Source organism: Dinoponera quadriceps, unplaced genomic scaffold (genome assembly GCF_001313825.1).
Source record: "Dinoponera quadriceps isolate SergipeBrazil2010 unplaced genomic scaffold, ASM131382v1 scaffold2915, whole genome shotgun sequence".
NCBI classification, from domain to species: domain Eukaryota; kingdom Metazoa; phylum Arthropoda; class Insecta; order Hymenoptera; family Formicidae; genus Dinoponera; species Dinoponera quadriceps.
This window is the reverse complement of record NW_014556924.1, coordinates 286398-308328: the sequence shown is the minus strand read 5'-3', so window position 1 is coordinate 308328 and position 21931 is coordinate 286398. Positions and strand designations below refer to the sequence as shown.

Sequence of the window (21931 nt, the reverse complement as noted above, 5' to 3'; positions counted from 1 at the left end):
AGTCGCCCTCGTCGCGGGGCGAATTATCGGATTCGATAATTCGACGGCGGAACGCGGCACAATACTCGCGAGATTCGTGGCTCGATAATGGCTCGCAGTTTTGAACGGAGCCGGGGACGGCAGATAAGGAAACTGGGCCGGAGCGGAAGTTCTCGCGCGGGTTTCTCTCTCTCTCTCTCTTATACGGCCGGGGAGAATGGTGGAGTCCTTCGTTAAAACGCCAAGGAGGAACGAGGACGAGAGAGAAAGAGAGTAGAGAGCCGCTCGAACGTTCCGAAGGCAAAGGTGAGGTAAAGGTAAGGAAGAGCATTCTTAGCCCGCGGTTATCGTTTCTTCCCTGCAAGTTTTATGATTCGCGCGGGATATCGCGGAAAATACGACTCTATTTTACGGGTTACGCCTCCCCTTTCGCGGTTTTCGCGCAGCAATCAAACCGGCGTGACCTCGCGAGATCTCACGAAGGCGAGATCCGATTTTTGCGCGCAATTCCGCCTCATATAATTTCCCCTTCCTCCCTTTTCTCCACCGCGACAATTCTCAGCCCGTGGCTGCCTTCGTTCACCGTATATCGCGGTTCTCCAAGTACTCTCGGTAGTTTGCTGAAACTTTCCGCCTACTTACACTGTAGAGATATAGATTGGTCTCATATCCTGACTTCTTCTCGGAATTGGTACCGCCGACGATAGGTTCGCCATCTCCGCCGGCGCCGCCTCCATCGCCTGAAAGTATGAGAAAAAACACCGTGTAATTAATTAGCTGGCATTTTGTCCGGACGCGAAGTTAATAGAACGAAAATGAGAGAAATTATAACGGCACCGTCGAGAAAGTCCGACCTGAAGTTTCTTTCTCTCGTAGCGTTCACCCTGGAACTTCTTTCTTGCGAACGGGACAAGATTTAATTATCTATCCACGAATATAATTGATATGCCTTCTCGTTCGACGTGAAATTTTCCCGTTCCCACATCTCGCGGATAATGCAAACGACACGTCGGCGAATGTACCTTCGTAATTAGTACACACGTGCTTCGGAACTGTCCTTCGTAAATGTCGGGGAATTAATAAACACTCGGCGGCGGAATTGGGTTTCTCCTTGCGACATTCACCGCGAATAAAGGAAAAGTCACCGTCGCGCGAAAATCCGCAGCGTTGGTCAACCTAATTAAAGAGACCAAGATACTCGACACTCTCGAGATACCTCGGGACACAGTCGTAATATTTACGACCACCCGTTGAGTGGTCACTTATGTGGCACCACGGCTACTTTTACGATCGCTGAGTACTAATTGTTAAAGCAGCTCTACGCTTGCGGAACGATGTACAAATAAATTTGACTGAAGCATTCATTTCTGCAACACGCTCCGACGAACATACGACGGAAACTGTCGGGTACTTCGAACGCGCGCGCGTGCGTGACGGTGCGATTATTCTTCGATATCGATAATACGACGGTATATTTTAGTAAATCTATAACTTCACGGGGACTTTATAGACTTGCACATTGAGAGAAAAAATATTTCGTATTTGTAATTATAATCATTACAGTGGAAGAATTATGGTCAAGTGCCCGAGTTGAAATTTTAGTTGTGCATTAAGTCCATTTAGTGCTGCATTAAGCCCTCAGGTGAAAATGAAAATAACATCATATTTGCAGTATCAACGGAATATTAATAATTCTTTGATGCTACGAAGGGAATTTAGACCCCCCGGGGAAAATGTTAAATTTCTCATTAAGTTTTCAAGTGGAAAGAACGGAAATAACTTCCTATTTGTAGCATCAAAGGTAACACGATGGAAAACATGTGAAGACTTAATATAGAACTAAATATACAGAAAAAGAATTAGTTTTAAATCAAGAATAGATATTCTCATGTATAAGCAAGAATATTACAATCTTGACAATTTTTAGTTTTGAATTGAGTTCAAGTAATGTAGTGGGCCAAATGTTGTCCTTGAGGAAATAATGTCCGTTTAAGCAAAATCTTGTTAATTCTACCATGTTTTTCCTCAGTACTAATGATATATTATTCACTTCGACACTTCCCGATTTTATGTATTTTTCACGACCGTCTGATCGATACGGGGGAAGACAAACGACGGAGACAATTTTTACCTACGTTTCCTCCGTTATTTAGTCGTTACTGGGAGAAGTTATCGTTATTTTCGTCCCCAACTATACCTTTTTTATGGTTTTAACCATAAAATACTAGTAGTAATATGCATATAAGGTTATTATCACTGACACTATAGTAACAATTAATCAAGAAGAAACAGTATATGATATAAAAACATGTGATATGCGTAAAAATCTCATAATAATAAGAGAGAAAAGAAGAATAAGAAAAATGGTTCTTCTGACTATAATACCCTTTACTGTAATGATTATAGTCACAAATATTTTTCTCCGTCTACGACGTTCCGTTTAAGTTCCCTATTTTTCCGCATTCGCTTTCCCGCCCGTGTATCTCATACGCGAAGGAAAAGACCGGAATAGATGATTGGCGAGAGTCTAACGACATTAGGACGCGCCGTTAGAGAACCAACTTTCGATATAGCATGCCCGATACAAATGGCACCGATCCAACTGGCACGTGCGATCGTTAATCGGCCTGACAGAATTTTTATCAACGCGAATTCAGTCGGTTTCGCGAAGAGAGCTCCCGCCTCTCGGCTCATTCGTCTCTTTCTCCGGGAATCTCGACCCTCTCTCGCTCCTTCGCCGAGACGTTCGTTTCAACAGGGAGATATTTCTTATCTGGCTGAAACAGCTAGCAATATCTAAATAGCGGGTTTCCCATATTTGTTTCATTGATCCATACCTGATTTCCTCTTTGTGAAAACGACGACGAATTCGCGCGGAGTATTTACGAACTCTGCGCTATCGAAAGTAAAAGGTTCGTTGCTTGAACATATTTTTTTTTAAGCTTAGGAATCTAACATGAGATCTAACGCTCCTATATTTACGAGCAACCTTTTCCCCGTATCGTCAACATGAAAATCATGGACGATCGTACGGGGATGAAATCGCAAAGGGACGAGAGAATGCTGAAGCGGATTATGCAAGATTCTTATATCATCGACAAGGAGGCGCTCGCTCTCGCTCGATAGTCAGAAGAGAGGGCACTTCTCCCCCGACCCCTCATATCTACTTGAGGAGCTTCAATGTGACATATCGGAGTCGCCAATTTCGAGCTCGTAATCCGCTTTCGAGACGCGCGAATAAATAGGCGCAACGGATAGTTTTCGGTCGATGTGTTTACGATTAAAAAGCAACCGCCTCGATGCCAACAACGAGTTGGCCATTCGCTGAATACGAGTCTCGTGGCGAATTAACATTGAAATAAAAATATTTGGTATGCGTTCCTATAATCATAATAAATGAATTATAGTCGGCAAAACCATTTTCCTAGTAACATTTACTATAATATCGGTGATAATAAAACGCGCATAAATGAGTGAAACTATATTGAATTTCTTCATGTAAATTTTATCTTTATATAAGATACCATATGAAGAAATTCAATACAGTTTCACTAAAAATATATTTGTGTTATTCAAAAATAATTTTCATGTATTAAAAGGAAAAAAAATATTGGACAGAAAAAAAAAACGATATCTTCAGACTAAGAATTTGTATCAGTTTGAAGATATATCGCCCCTTCATCAAAAATTTTTCTCCCTCAATTCATGAGAATTATTCTTGAATAACGAGGATATATTTTTACATTTTGTAAGAGTAAGTTTTATCTTTACGCAAGATTATATATTTCCTCTTATTTACGAGAATTTTAAATTGACGCAAATTTTTTTCCGTCTATATCTAAATGTGATGTCGGCCAGCAAACATAAGATGACCGCCTTCGCGCAATTCGCCGCCCGACGTTTCTCACGATTACAGTTCGACTTATCTGAGCGCAAAAATCATCATAACCATTCCCGGCAGAGCCGTAAAGGTAAGTCGGGCTCGCAATTCAGCGGGGCAACGACTGACGTAAACGTAAGCCGTGTTCCAACGCATCGGCTGCGTTACGTCAATCATTGTGCGTCGACGTACGTTTACGACTCCGTCGGGAACGGCAATCTCGGTGCTGAAACCGTCGCGCGCTCATCTACGATCTGAACTATCGCGTTTTATTTCACACAATTCTCAGCCCGAGCGCTTCGCCCAGGAGCAATTGCCGCTGGTACCGGTAATGGAAAAGTGCAGAAATGGCGGAAGGACGAGCGGCGCGACAGTTTCCTCCCGCACTCGTACCGAAATTCTGTCCACGAATACGCATAGAGAAATACACGTAGTAAAAGATCTCTGTGAATTTAATCGAATTCCTCGAATTGTAACAAATTTGTCCTTGTTGCTTGGAGTGCGATGAACAAACAAACGAATGTTTGATTCGACAAACTAGATTGCTTTCTCAAAGAATAAATATCATTACGTTGAATAACATGCATTTCTTTTGTTTTCATCCAAACGTTACAGTCGTTACAAGCAATAAAAGCAAAAGAAGTCGAGGGACGTGCATCGCGATTAGCACTGGACGCTCCTCGTCCACCGTCGTCGTCCTTCGATCCCTCCGCGCTCTTGATGCTTCTTTGTAACGCCGCCGGAAACCGCATCTTGCTCGCGCTGTAGCGATTCGACGGTACGATTCGGCCGGATGCGGTTGCCAAACTCTTCTTCCCTTTCCCTCACGAAATATACACACGGAAATGCACAGCTTGACCCAGCCATCTCGAGCGGAATGTCCCGCGAGGGCGACGTGATTGAGAGGGAGATTTGAACGCGGGTTGAATTCTGTCTTTCCGTGAAAGCGCAGAGAGCGAAACTCGGCGGAACCGAGCCGGGAACGTGTGCAGAGAACGAAAAACGTGAGAGGCTGGTTGGCCGAGTCGTTATTTCTAACGTAAGAACAGAGTCCTTTTTTCGCATAGCCAATGAGATTCAGCTGCTGTTATTATTTCTTTCCCTGCGACAGAACAGGAACCAGATGAAAACTCGGTAACGGGAAATAAAAACTCAGCGACAGGGAGTGATCTCTGTTACTGCAATTAAGAACATTCATTTGAACGTTCAGCTGCATTAAAACTCAGTCGAGACAACTGAGAACAGTTGACTGAGTAGAAACTTTCTACAGGAATCTTTCGGTTCCTACAATCGAATTTTCGTTTGGTCTCCTAGCAACGGGAAATTCAGTTACATCAACGGAATTGTTTTTTCCGTGGAGTTTGAACATTGCTGTCGTCTCTGAAAGTTCGCTATTGGAGGTAAAATGTATTTTCTGCGAGGTACAACTTTATCAGCTGAAATTATTAGCATGAATAACTAGGGTCGCTAGTTAGCTGTGCTCTTTCTTTGATTATATTAGGTAGGTAAATTAATTCGGTGACTTGATTATCAAACATCAAGAATTACCAATGAAAGGTGTATAACTTTTTAATTGTCGAAATCATTTCAAATCATCAAGTATTTATCAAATAAGAGAGAAAGAACAGGTTAAATTAACGTGAAAATGGAGTTCTTATGAACCGAATTCAGTTATATATGAGCCAATTTAAGCAATTCTGTCTCCATCCAAAACACGTTTGGTTCGTTAATTCGACCAATCCTTTCCTCCGTGCATATACTTCTCGATTATTCTCAATTTCCGATGACCCATTCTAATGCACCTGATACCCGAGCCGGGTTCTTCCGTGTATTCGATCAGACCCTCATTTTCCTTTTAAATGGAACACTGAAAATTGCGGCTCAGTTTCAGCTAGCCACGCGAATCTCCACGGCAGTTTCGCGTGACGTATCACGGACTCGATATCGTTTCCCGATGCGCATCGGGATCGAGTGTCAGCGTTTAAAAAAGTTAATGCTGAAAAGCCTCATCTTTGTGAGAATGCACTTTGCGTGGGTGCGATAACGAGAGAGACTCGTCATGACGCGTAAAAGAAGAATACCAGAGGGATTAACACGTTCACTACTACTTTACGTCACATATGTGTGTCGGTGAATATTCTTCTTTCTGGCTTCACATCATCAAACTAAATCTCTATTTTATACAATTACATAAAGAAACATCACAAGATGGCCGGCGGGGAGAGTCCTCCGAATGAACCCTAACAACGAACGTGCTAACACAGACCAGTATACAATTATATATGCAATTCTTGAAAATCGCATTATTTTCTTCCAAGTTTACCGTCCGCTCGAGAATAAAGCCGGACTTTATCCGTAAAGGAAACTTTGCGCTTTGACGCTTGGTTGCATTAATTTTTATTACTACGAGTAATCTGCATTAAAGGGGAAGAAAGATGGTTCGTTCATTTGATAAAAAAGAAGTTCGGTCGCGGTACGTATCTATTATAAAGAATCTTCCGATGCGACGATCAAAGCGACGAGAATGGGAGAAAGCGTGTGTACGTGCGAAAAGGAAAAAGGAAACGGGACAAACGTCATTTTTCCGTGAACGAACGCGACAAGTAGAAATATATCGCGAATAAATACACATGTCCTCGATGGGACTGAATTTCTTTGACGATACGCGAGACGCGGCTGTGCAACGCCACGAACGAAAGCCGGAGTGGCGCGCGCGATAGTCGTGTCAGGAAAAATACAGTTCCCTTTCGGAGATATTTCCCGATGCTTTCTGGTATAGGACGTGCCAGATAGAAAGTTCTACGAGCATAAGAAGACAGCGCAGAGGGAGATGGATGGAGAGAACATTTTCTCGGGCGCTACCGCGAAACAAACTATCTCGAAAAAGTATCGCCCGCAAAGAAGAATGACCAGTTGAATTAACGCGATGATGAACGAACCGAGCGCGCTTTTCGTTGAAGGGAACAAAATTTCGAATTCCTACGAGCCAAATTTTGCTTCTTGTAACCAGAAATTCCGTTTCGTTCGATCGAAAAACACATTCAGCCCGTCCATTATCATTCGCAATCGATCTTTTTCTCCCCGTGTGTAATTTTCCTACGATTCCTCAATATTCGCCTATCAAAGTCCTTCGCTCGCGTCGCGCATGAAAACAAAGCGTCCGTTGAAATTAAATAATAAATATCGCCGTTACCCGCGCAGCGGTAACACGTTCACGCGGCTCCACGCGGAAATTTTCCGATATTTTCCGTGTGATCGTACGGTCTAATTTGCAAAGCCGACCGGAGCCTGTAATAGCCGTGCATATCGTATATATACGCAAGCGAATAATTACGATCGGGCGTCATTTACACCACTCTATGTATCACGCTCGTAACGCGGACGCGAGGGTAATTGGCAAATTAAGCGCCCCGGATTATTCCGGGATCGATCGAGGCATAATCGAGGACAAACAAAGTAAGAATTTACAACCCCTGCGAAGGAGCGTCGAAACGCTTCGCGGCGCTCGTAATTATCGTAACGATCCGCCCCCTTCAGCCTGGTAATGATAATCATAATATCTTATTGATGGGGCTGTAACCCGCAGACTGCGCGAACAAATGGCGATCGTAAGATCCGGGAGGCCGTAAATCTACGAATCCGCGCAGGAATTGTCAATATCAGGCTTCTCGCTTGATGACTCGTTGTTGCGATTTATAGGCAGTCGTAAATCCGATGAGAGGTGTCTTTCTTTTAACGAGAGAGAGAGAGAGATTTTCATGACGTCCGTCGCGAATATACCAGAGCTTTTCACCGGTTTGATAACCACAGCGCGACCGACGCGCGGAAATAACCGGACAATGTAACGGGTTGCAAAAGTGGAGCGACTCGTTGTAAGAGGAAAGAGAAATAGAAGCGCGTAAGCGACCGGGAGCTTGCCAAATGGCGGTCGAACTAATTTCGCGACTGGAATTAACAATCGGACCTCCGATTGTCCGGCAAGTATCAATGTGATTTCCACGCACACTGAGGGAAAAATATATAACTATAATCATCGTAGTGAAAGAGTCATAGTCAGGAGAATCACTTTTCTAGTTAGCGTTACTACACGGGAAAAACGTCGGACCAAAAGTAAAACCAAAAATAAATTGCTAAAAATAAATAAAAGTCTCTTCGATGGAAGAAAAATATTATATAATTCCAGTAGATGCTCTCTGAAATTTAGAATCATTTTGAACTTACATTCAGTAATTTATTTACAAATTAAAGTATTACTGTGTGCGAGTAAACATTTACTACAAATTATTAAAATATGAACTGATAAAAATATTACTTGATTTAAGAGAAAAACAGGTTGAAAAACAGTTAATCATGTTTACTTGATTCTAACACTTTTTTCTGTGTAATAAACCAAATAAATGTGAATAATTAAAACAAATGTGAAGACGATTTTTATTACTTCTTCGTGATGTAGGCCCGAGAGGATATCAATGATATTATTTCAAGATTGCGGATGTTACTTTCTCACTGAAAAGCCAGTTTAGTTGATTTAAACAAAATTTGGTTTGTCCATATCTAAACTAAATTTCGCTTGAGTCAACTAAATGGGCTTTTTTCAGTGCAGAGTTGACTCAGCCGAATTTTTTCCTCCGTGTATTATCTATCTATTTATTCATCTCTTTTCATCCGCCCGCGATTTAATCCTCCCCTGCCGGTTTCTACCCTCGCGTGTGATAATACGATCCTTTGAATGCACGAATTTTCGATGCTTCCCCTCTTGACGCGATCCTCTCTCGCCGAGGGGTGCGGTGCGAAATCGAGGAACTGCGGGAAAATTAACGGCTTGGGTGCATCGGCGGGCAGGACGGTGTCCGATGAAGACGGATCAGTTTACGTCGCCGGCGGGATAGCGAGATCGTTCTTCTTTGTGAAATAATACGCGCGATCGCAGCGCCTTTTATCTCGGAACATAGCCCGGATTGACGTTATCGTGTTTCCACGAGGACGTCGCAACGTTTATCCTCTATATTATCTCTCGCTTGCCCGCCGGCTCTGTCCGGATGCATTTTGCGCAAGACGAAAGTACAGTCGCACATTTGCCGGATACATTCGGCACGCTGATACGATTCCTTCTGGAAATTGCTTCCGAAATTCACTCAAATCTATCTTGTCCTCTGATCTCCGCGTGTACGCGCGCATACGTGTGTGTGTGTGTGTGTGTGTATGCAATAGTCTGATATCTTTGGAAGGTCGCATTTATTCGTGCAGACCTTCGGGCGAAATTATTCGTGAGACTGCAGTCTGCGGAAACATTAATCACGCCTCTATAAACGGAGATTTAACGGCCATTACCTGGGATCGAACTGACATATAATTACGCATGCATCAATGCGCAAGATCCGTTCAATCGAGGTGGATACCTTAATAACCCAAACAAGGATCGGGAAAATCAGGCTAATGAACATCGAGTATCGTAACTAGTGACGTTAATTAAAGACGATACCTTGCAACTTCCCTCCGGTGGCCACTCGAAGCTCGCAATCGACATAATTGCATTCGTTAAATATTCCGAAAGCGTGATTAACCTTTCCGCCGATTCGTTCCGCTTATTTTCGCGCGAGCCTCGGTAAAGTACGAAGTTCCTTCCCGTGGAATTCACCAAGTAAATGAACGGGCGCGAATATACTTTGCGATTTATATGCGCGCGCGCGTGTATGTGTGAGCGCGCGTGATAATATATTCCAAGTTGCTCCCTCAAAAGCATTTTTACATTAACCCTCGCAAGGATAGGTGGAGTAGCAGGACAGAAAGGTGGAGTGACCCAAATATATGAGTATGCATTCTGCCTTGATTAAAATAAGATAAAGGCATAAAAATTATGTACAATAAAAGAAGAATAAGAGGAAGGATATATTTTTCAAAAATATTATAACAATAAATATCTTTCTTGCCGCGGACATGAATAATCTCCACCTTTCTTTACGAGGGTTAATCCAAAGGAGAGATAGGTTAAAAGAAGTCAAGACATCGAGGCAATTTTAATGCTTCGGAAGAACTCAAAGATTGCAAATTCCGAGCGTCTGAAGGGCACAAAGATTTAAAGGCATTCAAACGGCAATGATCGAAAGCCCCCGAGTACAGATGCCTGTGCACTCAAGAGTTTAAAGATCTAAAGCTCGGAACGCAGTGAAGATGTAAGTAAGACTCCAAGATTAAAGGGGGATATTAAACGTTTCGAAACAGGCGGAGCGGATTAAACGAAAAGGTGAGATAGACTTCATGAAATCCGAGTTACAATAGTCTTACGAATAGCTTCATTTTTAAATCGCTTGGTAAAAGAGAGAGAGAGAGAATTCTATCCGACGTGTCGAATTCTACTCGCGTCTAGCCTTCATAAATTCTATTTCTCTCCCGGTGGCTCGTAAATAAAGCTAAACAGGCGTGCGCGCATTTCGGTGGCGCCGGCGGTGCAGCGGCAGTCGAATTGAATTTCATATTTCAAACTTATATGGCAATTACCGCGCGATACTGTACTTTATCGAGTAGGCGACGGCTGGCGATTATTGGCCGTCGCTGCGAACCGATTGATTTACGTCCGACGACACGTGAGTGTGTGTGTGTGTGTGTGTGACCACACACACGTCTAACATCACGAGTTTTAACACATGTCGAGCGCGACACGCCTCGCGAGTAAGATGCGACGCGTGCGGCACGAGCTTGCGATATTGTCGCATCCGAGTCGAACGGGCACGTATCCGGTGATTGCATGTTGTAATTACGCCGTTCGATGTACATGTCGTGTTGTTACGTATGCGCGAGTATACGTCGTTCGCACGTCATTCGCACGTGATAAATGACATGGTGATAAACAATGGAAATCGTAATTTCATATCAATAGTTATCGTTCGGCGACAGTTGTGAAACAATGTCGACCATTCCTCTTGCTTTTCGCGTTAACGCATCCACCATCCGGGCATATTTCAGTCGACTTCCCGTTCCCCACCGATTGGCGTATTTTATATCAACACATTTTCATCGCACGACGTCGCCGGTCACCGGCGAAACGGAAAGCTCAGTGCCGGTGAGCGCGTTAACGCGACCGTGTTAACGCATTCGCCACCACAGTTCATTTGGAAAACGCTCCCCATCCTGTATTTTTTTCACGTAGAGGGAAAGTGCCAAGACCGGCGTGCTATTTTGTCCGCAGCCTCTAAAATTCTGTTGAAAGTGTGGAATTGAAATTTGCGCGCATGGATGCAAAACGGCAACATCTCTCTGCCCAAAATAGATTTTTGACAATTATTACATATTGTCTTGCAAATATAACTACTTCGGTAATTTTGAATTGATTCTTCAATTCCCGCTCACCTTCAAGCGAGCCTCACTCAGGGCGGGGAATCCGACGATGGCCGGCCTGGTTAGACAAGAGCGAGTAGCCGCGGGATCCGATGAAATTTAAATAATCGGCAATTACGAGCGAGCGGAGCGTGAATTTCGCGCGGAAGCGCAACCGCCCCGCTCGAGCGCTTCTGTGCTATGCCGACGTAATTTCCCGATGCATGACCGCACCGACGCCGACCGCAGCATCCGACCCGATGCTGCGGGCGCGCGCCACTGTCAACGGGACACACTTCCCGTGTGGAGATCCGCGACAGTTTTCGTGAACGAGCGCGCACTCATCTCCGGAACGGATAAGGAGTCTCTCTCTCTCTCTCTCTCCTCGACCCCGAAATTTTCCCGCCGCTTTCGACCCAAACTCGCGAAACTTCGCAGACTGCGAAGAATCTCGAACGTGTGAGCATACGGCAATCGAACTTCCACTTCCTTTGAGTCCCGAATAAGTAACGACAATTTCCCTCTCGGAAGTCGGAAAGAGGAGCCCCGAAAACACGGAATTTCACACCGAGGCGGGATTCGGCGGCTTTTAAGTGGCGGCTGTAGCTTCTCTGGGCGGAATCGAAGACGGCCGATGGGCGATAAAAATCTGAAGCCTGAGAAATCCAGATTTTTCCCAAAATGGGGGAGGGGAAATTTCGGACGGACTCCGACTTGAATTGCCGGTTCTCTCGGCGGGAAGAGCTACTTTAGATTTACCGATCTACTCGCCCTCTCAACCGTCTCCGTTTATTCGAGCCCTCTCCCCTCCCGCGAAAATACATCAAAGTGTACGCGAAGGAGGTCGATTGAACGATTCGAAGGAAAATGTGTATTTATAAATGTCTGCTCGCAGCCTGCGGGAGACAAGGAAGCCCGCGCTCGATGCGGCGCTCAACGACGCGGAAGTGATGATTTTCTTCCACCACGGTCGCGTCTCGAAGCGAGTGGTTTTTCCGTCGAGCGACGTGACGTTGAAAATTTATGACGACGCCTCTGATGATCGCGTTATCGTGGACCGTTTTGCGATGCACGATGTTTACGGACGGCGTAAGTGGAAGAGGCCGACGCATAAATTTCATCGAGCCTCGACGCCGGCGGATCAATCATGATTACGCGTGCGGTAGGCGTGCCAATGGTCGGACAAACGCGTAAATCACGAGGAGGGAGGTGGGGGGGAGGGGGGCGCGAAACAGTTCGCGTGTCCGTGGTGATGCATCCTTATGAATGCAAACATTTTCGACGTAAATCGATCGAACGCCGGCCACTTTGAATTATTGCCATTTCCAACATACGGTGCGGGACCAGACTTCCTGTTAAATAACACACCGTCCTTATGTTGAAAAAATTACCGTGTATCGCTGACACTTCGACATCGCATAAACAAATCAATAATTCACTCGGATATCCTTTCAACCCGATGGTTTCCAGGAAAATTGATCACATACGTGAAATTCTGTCGATGTTGCGAGCACACCTTTTCGGAATATCTCTAAACTACCCTGTGTGATAAATATATTCGGTCGCATGTGGGTGGCTTACGCTAAGATCTCGCGTCTCGGAACGACCTCATCTGTCTTATCACGAGATAACAAGGACAACGCGAGTGAAAGAAATTACCCGAATATCTGACGTAAAAATGATCGCAATCGTGTGATTTTATCGTGCTTTCGTTTGTTCGAAAGGAACGATAACACAAGGGCGTTTCTCCGACGCTTCACTCGATCGCGAATACGGCAATCGAGATTGGATGAAGCGTCGTGCGCGCTTCCCCGTAACGAGATGTAAACAAACGTATTTTTAATTGCTTCGCCTGCATCGAGCACCCCGAGCGGTCGAAGGATTGCGCGGTTTTGCACTGCGGTTGTCCATTTTTATTCAAACCGCGTATCTGTGTCGCCGCGAACAGAGAAACGCGGCTCTCAGCCCGAAGCCCCCTCGGTGGATTTCAACACCGAAGATAAATTATATAAATGAATCATCTGAATAAGTTATTTTTAGTTCGCAGTGCGGAGTGAAATCCCGCAAAACTCGCGCAGCGCTTATTCTCCTATCCGGTAAACATTAACTAACAATAATATTATATTAATATCACAATACCCCACTTAGCAATGTAATTGTAACATAGCACGTATCGTACATAACACGTTACATCGTTGAGTAAGAAATGATATAACATCGATGTAATAATAGTTGGTGTTCACTGGGCGGTGCACAAACGCGGCATCGCGATAGAAAAGCGAAAGGCGCAAAAACGTGCGGATCCAAGCCCGTGAAGTTCAGATGCCGGCGAAAATTTAAACGGATTGCCCTGCGAATAAGCGAATTACGATACCCGTGGATCGGGGGAAGTCTTTGAATTTACTGCGAGAGGTTTCGCGGGAAGGCCTCGTTCCCCGAAGTTTTCGGGGGCGAACGTAATTTCCCAACAGGTTCGATTTTCCACGATTCTCGCTCGGAGTTTCGTTCGAGGATTCTCGAGTTCGAAAGTCAATCGAACAGTCCGAAGCTAGCCGGGCTGGCCGCCGAGAGAGGAAGGTCTCGGCCCGCGGGAGAGAGAAATCGCGGTGTTAAAAACGGGCTTGATTTAAATCGAGATCGAGCCTCGCGAAACCTTCACGCGGGGATGTCGGCCCGGCGACGAACTCTGACCTTTGATAGCCGTCGCCACTGTGCATTCGAAGCAACGCTTCACGTTCCGCTGATCAAAGGACGCGCCTCGCCCGGTGCATTTGCATGCATACGTATATACGTTATTACGCGTGTATGCGGCGCGCCCGATGCAGTTAGCAGCCGACGTTTTCGCGGACGAGACGGTCGAGGGGAAGGACGACCGAATCGGTCTCTACGACTATTTCGTGTCCGACTGTTCGAGCGACAGTCGTCCGCATTGAACGATCGGCCTTTTTTCCCCAATCATTGCTGGTCTCGGAACTTGCGTTCTCGAAGTTTCGAACTCGAGAGCCCCCGAGAAAACGACACATTTCCCTTCGCGCAAGTGAAGCTCCCGGTTCTTTATCCTCGCGGATCTGGATTCAGCGCGCAAAAAACTGTGAGAAACTGTTCTTCTTTTCCAGACCGGGAAAAGAAGTCAAATTTTGCCGATTTGTGTAATTAATAGTAAATGTTCTCAAATATATGCGCTAACATCACTGACGATCATACATGCGATATTTCGATTCTGAACTACGGTTTTTCTCTAAAACTCGAAACTGTGTCCCATATTTCGGCATTTTCCTTTATATATACAGCAGGGCATTTCGATTACCGCGTATCTATTTGGAATTTACGCTTCCGCAACCAGTATAAACGATCTTGCGACTGGATGTTTTAACGATTAAAGTAACTCCTAGGTGAGTGGATAATAAAATCGTGTTCTCGTTGGCTCAGCTAAGTTACGCTTTATCGAGAAACACGGCAGTAACAATAAAGTTACTCTACTGGTACTGCACATAATTTTTGCGAAACGCAAACGGCGCGGTATATATCTTCGCAAGAGGAAGAATCTTCTCACGGAGGTAGTTAATTAGATTTCAGTAATGCTACACTCAGAGAAATTATAGTTATTAAAACCGTACGTAATTACGAGGGATATTTCGAGGGCAGGTACTTCGAACTTAGAGGTACTGAATACGCGATAGTACCTTCAAATTTGGAAGTACGTGCCTCGTGGTGTCTCCAAATTCGAGGTACGTACCTTGAAACGTCCCTCGTAATTATGTAGGGCTTTTATTTCAACATGCACGTCCAATTCCGGCAATATATATATTATAACTTACGCCCGATTTCACTGTCAACCTGGTTTAAATCGAAACGACGATTTACCCAACGGAATTGACCAATGCAACCAATCGTCGATAAGATTTTAAACCATGATGGTGGAACCGAGCATTAGAGACACGAATCTTCTTCCGTGGGAAACTTCGCAATTTGATTATTCTCCTGTCGCCCGAGAAAGCTGAAAGCACGGGACTTTGCTTTACCAGACTCGAACAATCGGCGGATCTATCGGAAGCTATCAGCGGGTGGCGTGTTAAAAACACACCGGGATACTCGACGATCGTATATACGCGCCTTCTCGCTACTCTATCTCCCCTCCCTTCCCACCCCGGCTCTGTGTGTCTCGTGTGCACTATCGATTCACCCTCGCGGCCTTGTGCTTAATTGAATTAGTATCGGGCTAAAAAAGGATGACCTTGAGTCAATTAACGGCGGGATGGAATAAGACGAAGTGGCACTCGCCGCTCGCAGGAACGACACAAAAAGAGAAAGTTCCTCTTTAAGCCGCGATTAATCCCCGCGGTTATGATCCTCTCAGCGGCCATATTTCGCGAGCATGCCCACTGTGAAGTAGCGGCCATTAATTTTTGCCGACACTTATGGAAGATCGACGAGATTTTTCAACGGCGCCCGTCGAATTCGCCGACACGCGCCGTCGGCGTGTTTTTCCTTTCTCCCTCCCCCCTCTCTCTCTCTCTCTCTCTATCTCTTTCCCCATTACCTTCCTCCGTCAGATAAACGAGAAATTTCTTACCGATCATCCAGAAACATTCATCGGATGAGGAACGAATGTTTATAATATTACCGTCGGGCCGATTCGCGCGGAGATTACTTTTCCGATAAAAATTTCAACGCTAAGCGATTTCCCTCTCGCGGATCCGTGAAAACGGCGGTGCATGCGAAAGCCCTATCATTTATCAAAGCCATTTCCCACTCTCTCTCTCTCTCTCTCTCTCCCTCCTGATTTCCGATAATTCGAATTTACATTTCCGACGAAGGGACAGCGTTCCGCGATCGATCCGTCTCACCGCGCGACACCGGGTCCTTCCGCGTCGTCGTGAAACCGAAGGCCTGTTCTTTCTCGCCGAGCTGAACTGCACCAGCTTTTACACCGGTTCTCTTCCCCTCTTCCTTCCACCAAGTCTCAACCGTACACCTGTCTTTTTTAAAATTCTATAAGTGGTTCAGCGAAAGAAAACAGACCCCGAGCAGCTTCGGCAGGAACGCGCGATCTCGATGGCGCGCGCGCGCGCGCGCGAAAAACCGGAACTTCGAAGCGGCGATCGAAGAAGCGGATCGGAGCGGAATTAGCGGACTAGTTGGGTGGAGAGGGGGGNGGGGGGGGGGGGGGGGGGGGGAGTGAAGTGAGATGCGTACCAGCCTGCGGCCGCACTGGCGAACCGTCGGGCACGACGATCTTGGTCTGCGACTTCGGCGTGCCCTCGCTCATGGTTTCGACGCGTCTTCGATTTTCCGCCGGCCACCGGGGGTAGCAAACGCGAGACCCCCTCTTCCAGCTGCCGCCCGAAGCTCAGTACCGTGCACGCTTCCCCGATGCCCGCGGATCGGCGGTTTTCCTCCCGCCGAGCGAGCTACCCTCTCCTTCGGCTCCAAGTTCGTTCGTTCAGACTGATCGCTCAGACACGATGTTCCAGGGGGATTTTCCTCCGGTCACGCGCCGCTGACCTCCTCGTGATCTCGCCCGACGACGGTGCGAGGGAGCGTCGCTCTGGAGAGGACGATCGCGAGATCGGCCGTCCTCGACGGAGGGAGCGTGCGGAGACTCGCCGATGTGTCCTCTCGCGAGAAGCGACCGGCTGCAATCGCCTGACATTCGTCGACGTAGATCGGGGGGATCCCGGGTCTCCCTCCGGGTTTCGGCGCGCACGATCGAGAACGCCTCGATCGTTACCGGTTGCGCCGAGCGGGACGAGCGGCGTGGCGAGATCGATGCCTTCCCGGCGGCGGAACTCTCGATCGGGGCTCGCGCGCACGGTCCGAGCGTCCCTCTCGTCCGACGACTCCGCGACTTACTTTTCCGCCTCGATCCCTCCTCGCCAACCCTCTCGCGATCTGGGAGGAGCCGACGCGCGCCGCGACACGGTGGCGATCGGCGTACGTACGGCCGAGGCGGGCGCTCGCTCTCTCAGTCTCTCAGCGCGGGTGCATCTGTCTCCCTTCCCCCTCTTCCTCTGTCTCTCTCTCTCTCTCTTTCCGGCAGGCGGTGTCACAAGGTCACGAGATCACTGGGTTCGGCTGGATTCACGCGCGCTGGCGTACGTACGTACGGCACGTTCGTGATCGATCGGTTGCTCGCTCGCTCTCGGTCGCAGCTCCGACTCGCGGAGAAACGCGCTCGATCGCGATCTCTCTCTCTCTCTCTCTCTCTCTCTTTCGCTACACACACACACGCATGCACGCATACACACACACACACACACACCGGACACACGCGACCGCGTGATCGCCCTCCTCAACTTCGCTCAGATTCACTCGGAATACTCGGGAATGTCCAGCTCACGCGATTCCCACGAGAATCCGGAGGGAGAAAGAGAGAGAAAAAGACAGAGGAGAGATATTTCTGAATCTCACAGGCGTATACGAGCGAATGTTGCTGCCGATGCCGTTGCTATCGCGAGCGAGACCCCCGCGATCGAGACGGCACCGGGAGAGCAAACGGCGAGGCGCAGACGTCGGGCCACGGCGGAACGAAGGGCGCGCTTTGCGTCGGACTGGAGCGCGCGGGACGTATCTACTGCGCCGCGGCTGACTAGAGCGCGGACCGTCGCTACTGGGCGCGCGGAGCAGTGGTACGAGCCGAACAGACTGGCTCCTCCGGCGCGCTGCGGAGTCACGGGTCACCACCCTTGCGCGTCTCTTCCTGGACCAGCTTTCTCACTCGCTCTCTTCTCTGTTCAACCACTTTCCCTCCCCCTCTCTTTCTCACTCTCTCACACACACACACACACACACACACACACTGTCTTTCTCTTCCTCCCTTTCTCGTTCTCTCACCGTCCCCTCCCCTATTTCTACTTCCCTTCAGATACACTCTCTCTCTCTCTCTCTCTCTCACACTCTTCCTTTCTCTCTTTATCTCTCTTTCTCTCTGCCGACGTCTCGTGCCTCCGTCGCGCCGATCGCCTCAACGTGTCGAGCGTGCAACGATCGTGCCCGACTCCCATGCGCGCGCGACAGCTTTCCCTCGCGGAAAACGTCGACTGCCACCGCGCGCTACTGCGAGGAGGTCGCTCGCACAGTGATGGTGAGGCGCTCTCCCCGGCTTTTCCGGGGGCACCTCTCTCTCTCTCTCTCTCTCTCTCTCGTCTCCCTTTGCACCCCGCCACGTCGCGCGCACACGTTTCCAAGCCTTCTCCTCTCTCGGCGATCTCGCCTCCTTCTCGCCACCCCGTCTCACCGCCCGTGTTTCTCTCTCTTTCTCTCTCGCTCGTTCTCGCGGAGGACCGCGAGGCGTCCCGGGCGTAGTGAGCAGCTCTCACCCGCTTTTCCACCCTGGTACGGCGCCTGCGCGCCCCGGGGATGTCTCCCTCCACTCTCCCTCGCCTCCTAACACCCCTCCTGCCTGTATCCATTCCACGGATGCCCTCTCGGTCTCTCTTTCGCGGTCCACGCCACCCATCCTCCCTCCCTCCGTCTCTCCTCTCCCTCGCCGCCCGTCCCCGATTCTCCTCTCATCCAACCGCGCTCTCTCTCGTCCTCTCTCGCCGCCGCTTTTTCCCTCCTACCTTCTCTTTTAGGCGGCCGCTGCATTTATCGGCCGTTCTCTCCCATCCTCCCACGCGGGCGCGCGTTATCTTACTCGACCGCACGCGTACCCTCCGCGCCGAGGGCTGCCCTTCCGGACCGGCACATGACGTTTTCGGATCGCTCGCGGATCGAATTTGGATGGCCGTCGCGCGAAAGCAGGTCACGGTTTCGTCTTGCGAGAGGGAAAAGAGCGCGAAACGATCGTCACCGGCTGCCGCGGGACGCGCTGGACGAGGGGTTTTGCCGCCGACGACGCTCTTAATTCCTCATTAATTTCCGGCACTTGCTCGCGTGTGAATCTTCTGAGCGCGCGATCCGCTGTGTATCTAATTCATCCCTCGCTCTCGCCAGATCGAAGAGGGATGAGAGCGCGAACGAACTACTGGCGTCGACAACGTGGAATTATCGGTGTGAGTACGCGTTAAATCGCGATGAATCGCCGCTCGCGAATAAATCGACAGCGCAATTTTGCCGAACGTCATTTGCCGGGAGAGGCATGTCTTTCCTCTCGGTAAACGCCCGCTGCACAGGAGAGGCGAGCGAGCGAGAAAGAGAGAGGAAAGGGGGAGGACGCCCTGGTGGCGCGTTATTTTCCTCGCAACATCGGCTATTTACGTTCACACCTACGGGGCGAACACATAAAGCGAGGCTTAAAGCCCCGACCTTAAACCGAAACGCTGGCTTTAAGCGGGGCTTCGCGACGTAAAAAACAAGAAGAAGTAGAAGCCCGAGCGGCACTTATGACAGCTGTTGGCGATGTTACACGAAGCGTCGTACGATGCGAATCTGTACGGTGAGCGCGGCAGGTGTCACTCGGAGGGTGACGGTATACGCGAAGATTACGCCCGCGAATCATCTCCGGGTGCCATATTTCCGTAATACGCGAAAGCTTTCAGCGTAACCGAGGTACCAGTGGGATGAAGAAGTATACTGCCCCGTAGCCTCGACCTTTTTTCCACAGTAAATATATACGGAAGGGAGAGATATCGTCAAGCCATCCGCGTGAAAACATCTCTATGTATACGGTGGTATTCATTTGTATCAATATGAAAAACGAGAGGGAGAGCAGCTGCAGCGGCAGCACTAAAGCGACGTGTATCTTCCTCACGTAAGATCATCTTGAAGGAAGAAACGTGCGCAGACATTCTTCTATTCATTATCGGTCGGTCGGTCAAAAGAAAGGCAAAAAGGAATTGCAACATTTTTCTCGAGAAGTTCCCCAACGCATCCCGTGTCCGATAGAATTTGTTTGTTTTTTTTTTTTAGTCATTTACAGGAGATATATTTTACTATTGGATACGAGATGCGTTGTAAAACTCACTCGAGAAAAAAATGTTGCAATCTTTTTGCGACCGACCATACATGCGATGGTTGCACGAAAACGAGATCGAATTAAAAAAAAAAAAAGCCACGTGTCGATATTCGATATCGAGACTGCAGCCCGAACTGGCTGAGCCAACCTTAATTAACCTTATTTGTCCTGACATAAGTGAATGAAACTTATCGATCTAACGATCCAATTCGTCGTTGTACGACGGCCAGTACGATTCCAGCGCGCAAGCGAAGGTAGCGAAAATGAAAACCGACAAATTTCACGGAGACGGCTCGATGGTTCGTATTAAACTCGTATCGCATCCCACCGCGATCTGGCTAATAGCCGGATGTAATTTAGCTCCCCCGTAACGTTTCCGCGTTTACAGATAACGGGCTGCTTTCGAACTGCCGTCTTTTTCCGAAATGGCCCGCCGTCCTCGCGCGAAAATTCTCCCCCGTTAGCGAACGGAAGAACTTTATTTGCTGGAATAAAACTCGCCCCCGGTAAGTTCTCTCGACTTCTCACGGAGTCCGATTGTGCTCGCTCGTGGAGTTTGACGCGAAATCTGACGGAGTAACTTCACCGGATCCGTCCGTGTGCTTTATTTTCGCGACGCGTTCGACAAATATACTCTCGTTTACCTCGCGCGATTATTCAACGCACGCTGAATAAGTCAAATCGCACGTCGCATCGCTCACGGGATACGAAATACGCGATTGTGAGACGCTCAACTTTGCGCATACACCGCGCTTCGAAGGGTTCGTTTCTTCATCTTTTCGACGGACGGACAATGAATACACAATTTCCTCACCTCGTCATCCTATCCCTGAAAAAAAAAAAAGCTTCTACATGGATATATCGTATCCTTAAGAAAAGGAGTTAAAAAAGGAACTTCTGTAAAGATAGAAATTCGATAAGATTTCTAAGAATATAAATTTACCGGCCAACTACCTCAAGTGATACGAGATCACGCAACAGTAGAACAACCTCACGCGAACAGACGAAGATCTCGATCCAGCGCTACGTCGCTTCGCAAAAAAAGAAAGAAAATAAAATTCAAAAAGGTTACACCGGTTCGTCGGTCGACGAACGTTTTTTCGATGCAAGTCAAACTTCCCCTCGGCTTCGATTATTCCCCGAACTTTTGTATTCGCCCTGAATTCTCTCGCGCGTCTCGCCTTCGTTCTTCGACTCGCTGGTTACGAACGGTAAAGAGACGAGAAGGGAGCGAGAGAGGAGGGACCGAGGGCCCCCTTTAAAATTCATCGTTGCCATATAACGCCTGAGAAGGACATCGACGTCATAGGACAGCGAAATTATGCAGGCAGTTAACTCATCCATTATGCCAAGTAGCATAGTAAAACCGCGCTATAATAAAACCGCGTCGTGTTAACTCCTCGGGCAGCTTTCCCCGAGGCGAAATTTAATTTTAACAAAATAATCCGTATAATCGACCCGTGTGTGTTACACTCGCGTCTGAAAATGCAAGAAGTACCTTACTCGAAACCCAAGCGTAGTGAAAACGGCCTTCGTTTCTCCGTCATTGAAGAACCATATTTAACTCAGTTTTTTTATGAATTTTTAAATATTATGTAAGTTCGATTAATATTCTCTAAATACAGTGTGTCAAAAGTTGTGTGTCATAAATTATGTTTATAATCATTTAAAAACTCGTATGAATCCATATAAAATAATAAAAACCCATATGGGATTCCACATGGTTTGTGAAAATTCATGTAAGAATTTACATGGATTCCTACCTAGGATCTGGGTTTTTGGCGCAAATCCCAAGGGACAACCATGGGATTTCATAAGGATTTCTTATATGAATTCCCACCTGGTTTTTTCTCAAGAGT

At 47.5% G+C, this 21931-nt stretch overlaps 1 protein-coding gene across 10 annotated transcripts in view; it reads right to left on the bottom strand.

Moving 5' to 3' along the window:
* The window catches only part of LOC106748497 (solute carrier family 12 member 4), an 88681-nt gene that overhangs the window by 10108 nt on the left and 56642 nt on the right, over positions 1–21931 (bottom strand). For 9 of the 10 annotated variants that reach the window (XM_014627074.1, XM_014627077.1, XM_014627076.1 and 6 more), the window contains exon 3: positions 622–719. In XM_014627074.1, coding sequence (XP_014482560.1) covers positions 622–719 — 98 coding nt within the window. Of the gene's footprint in view, positions 1–621; positions 720–16369; positions 17264–17584; positions 18243–21931 lie in introns of those variants that run through there. The other variant, XM_014627079.1, reaches the window with a different exon arrangement.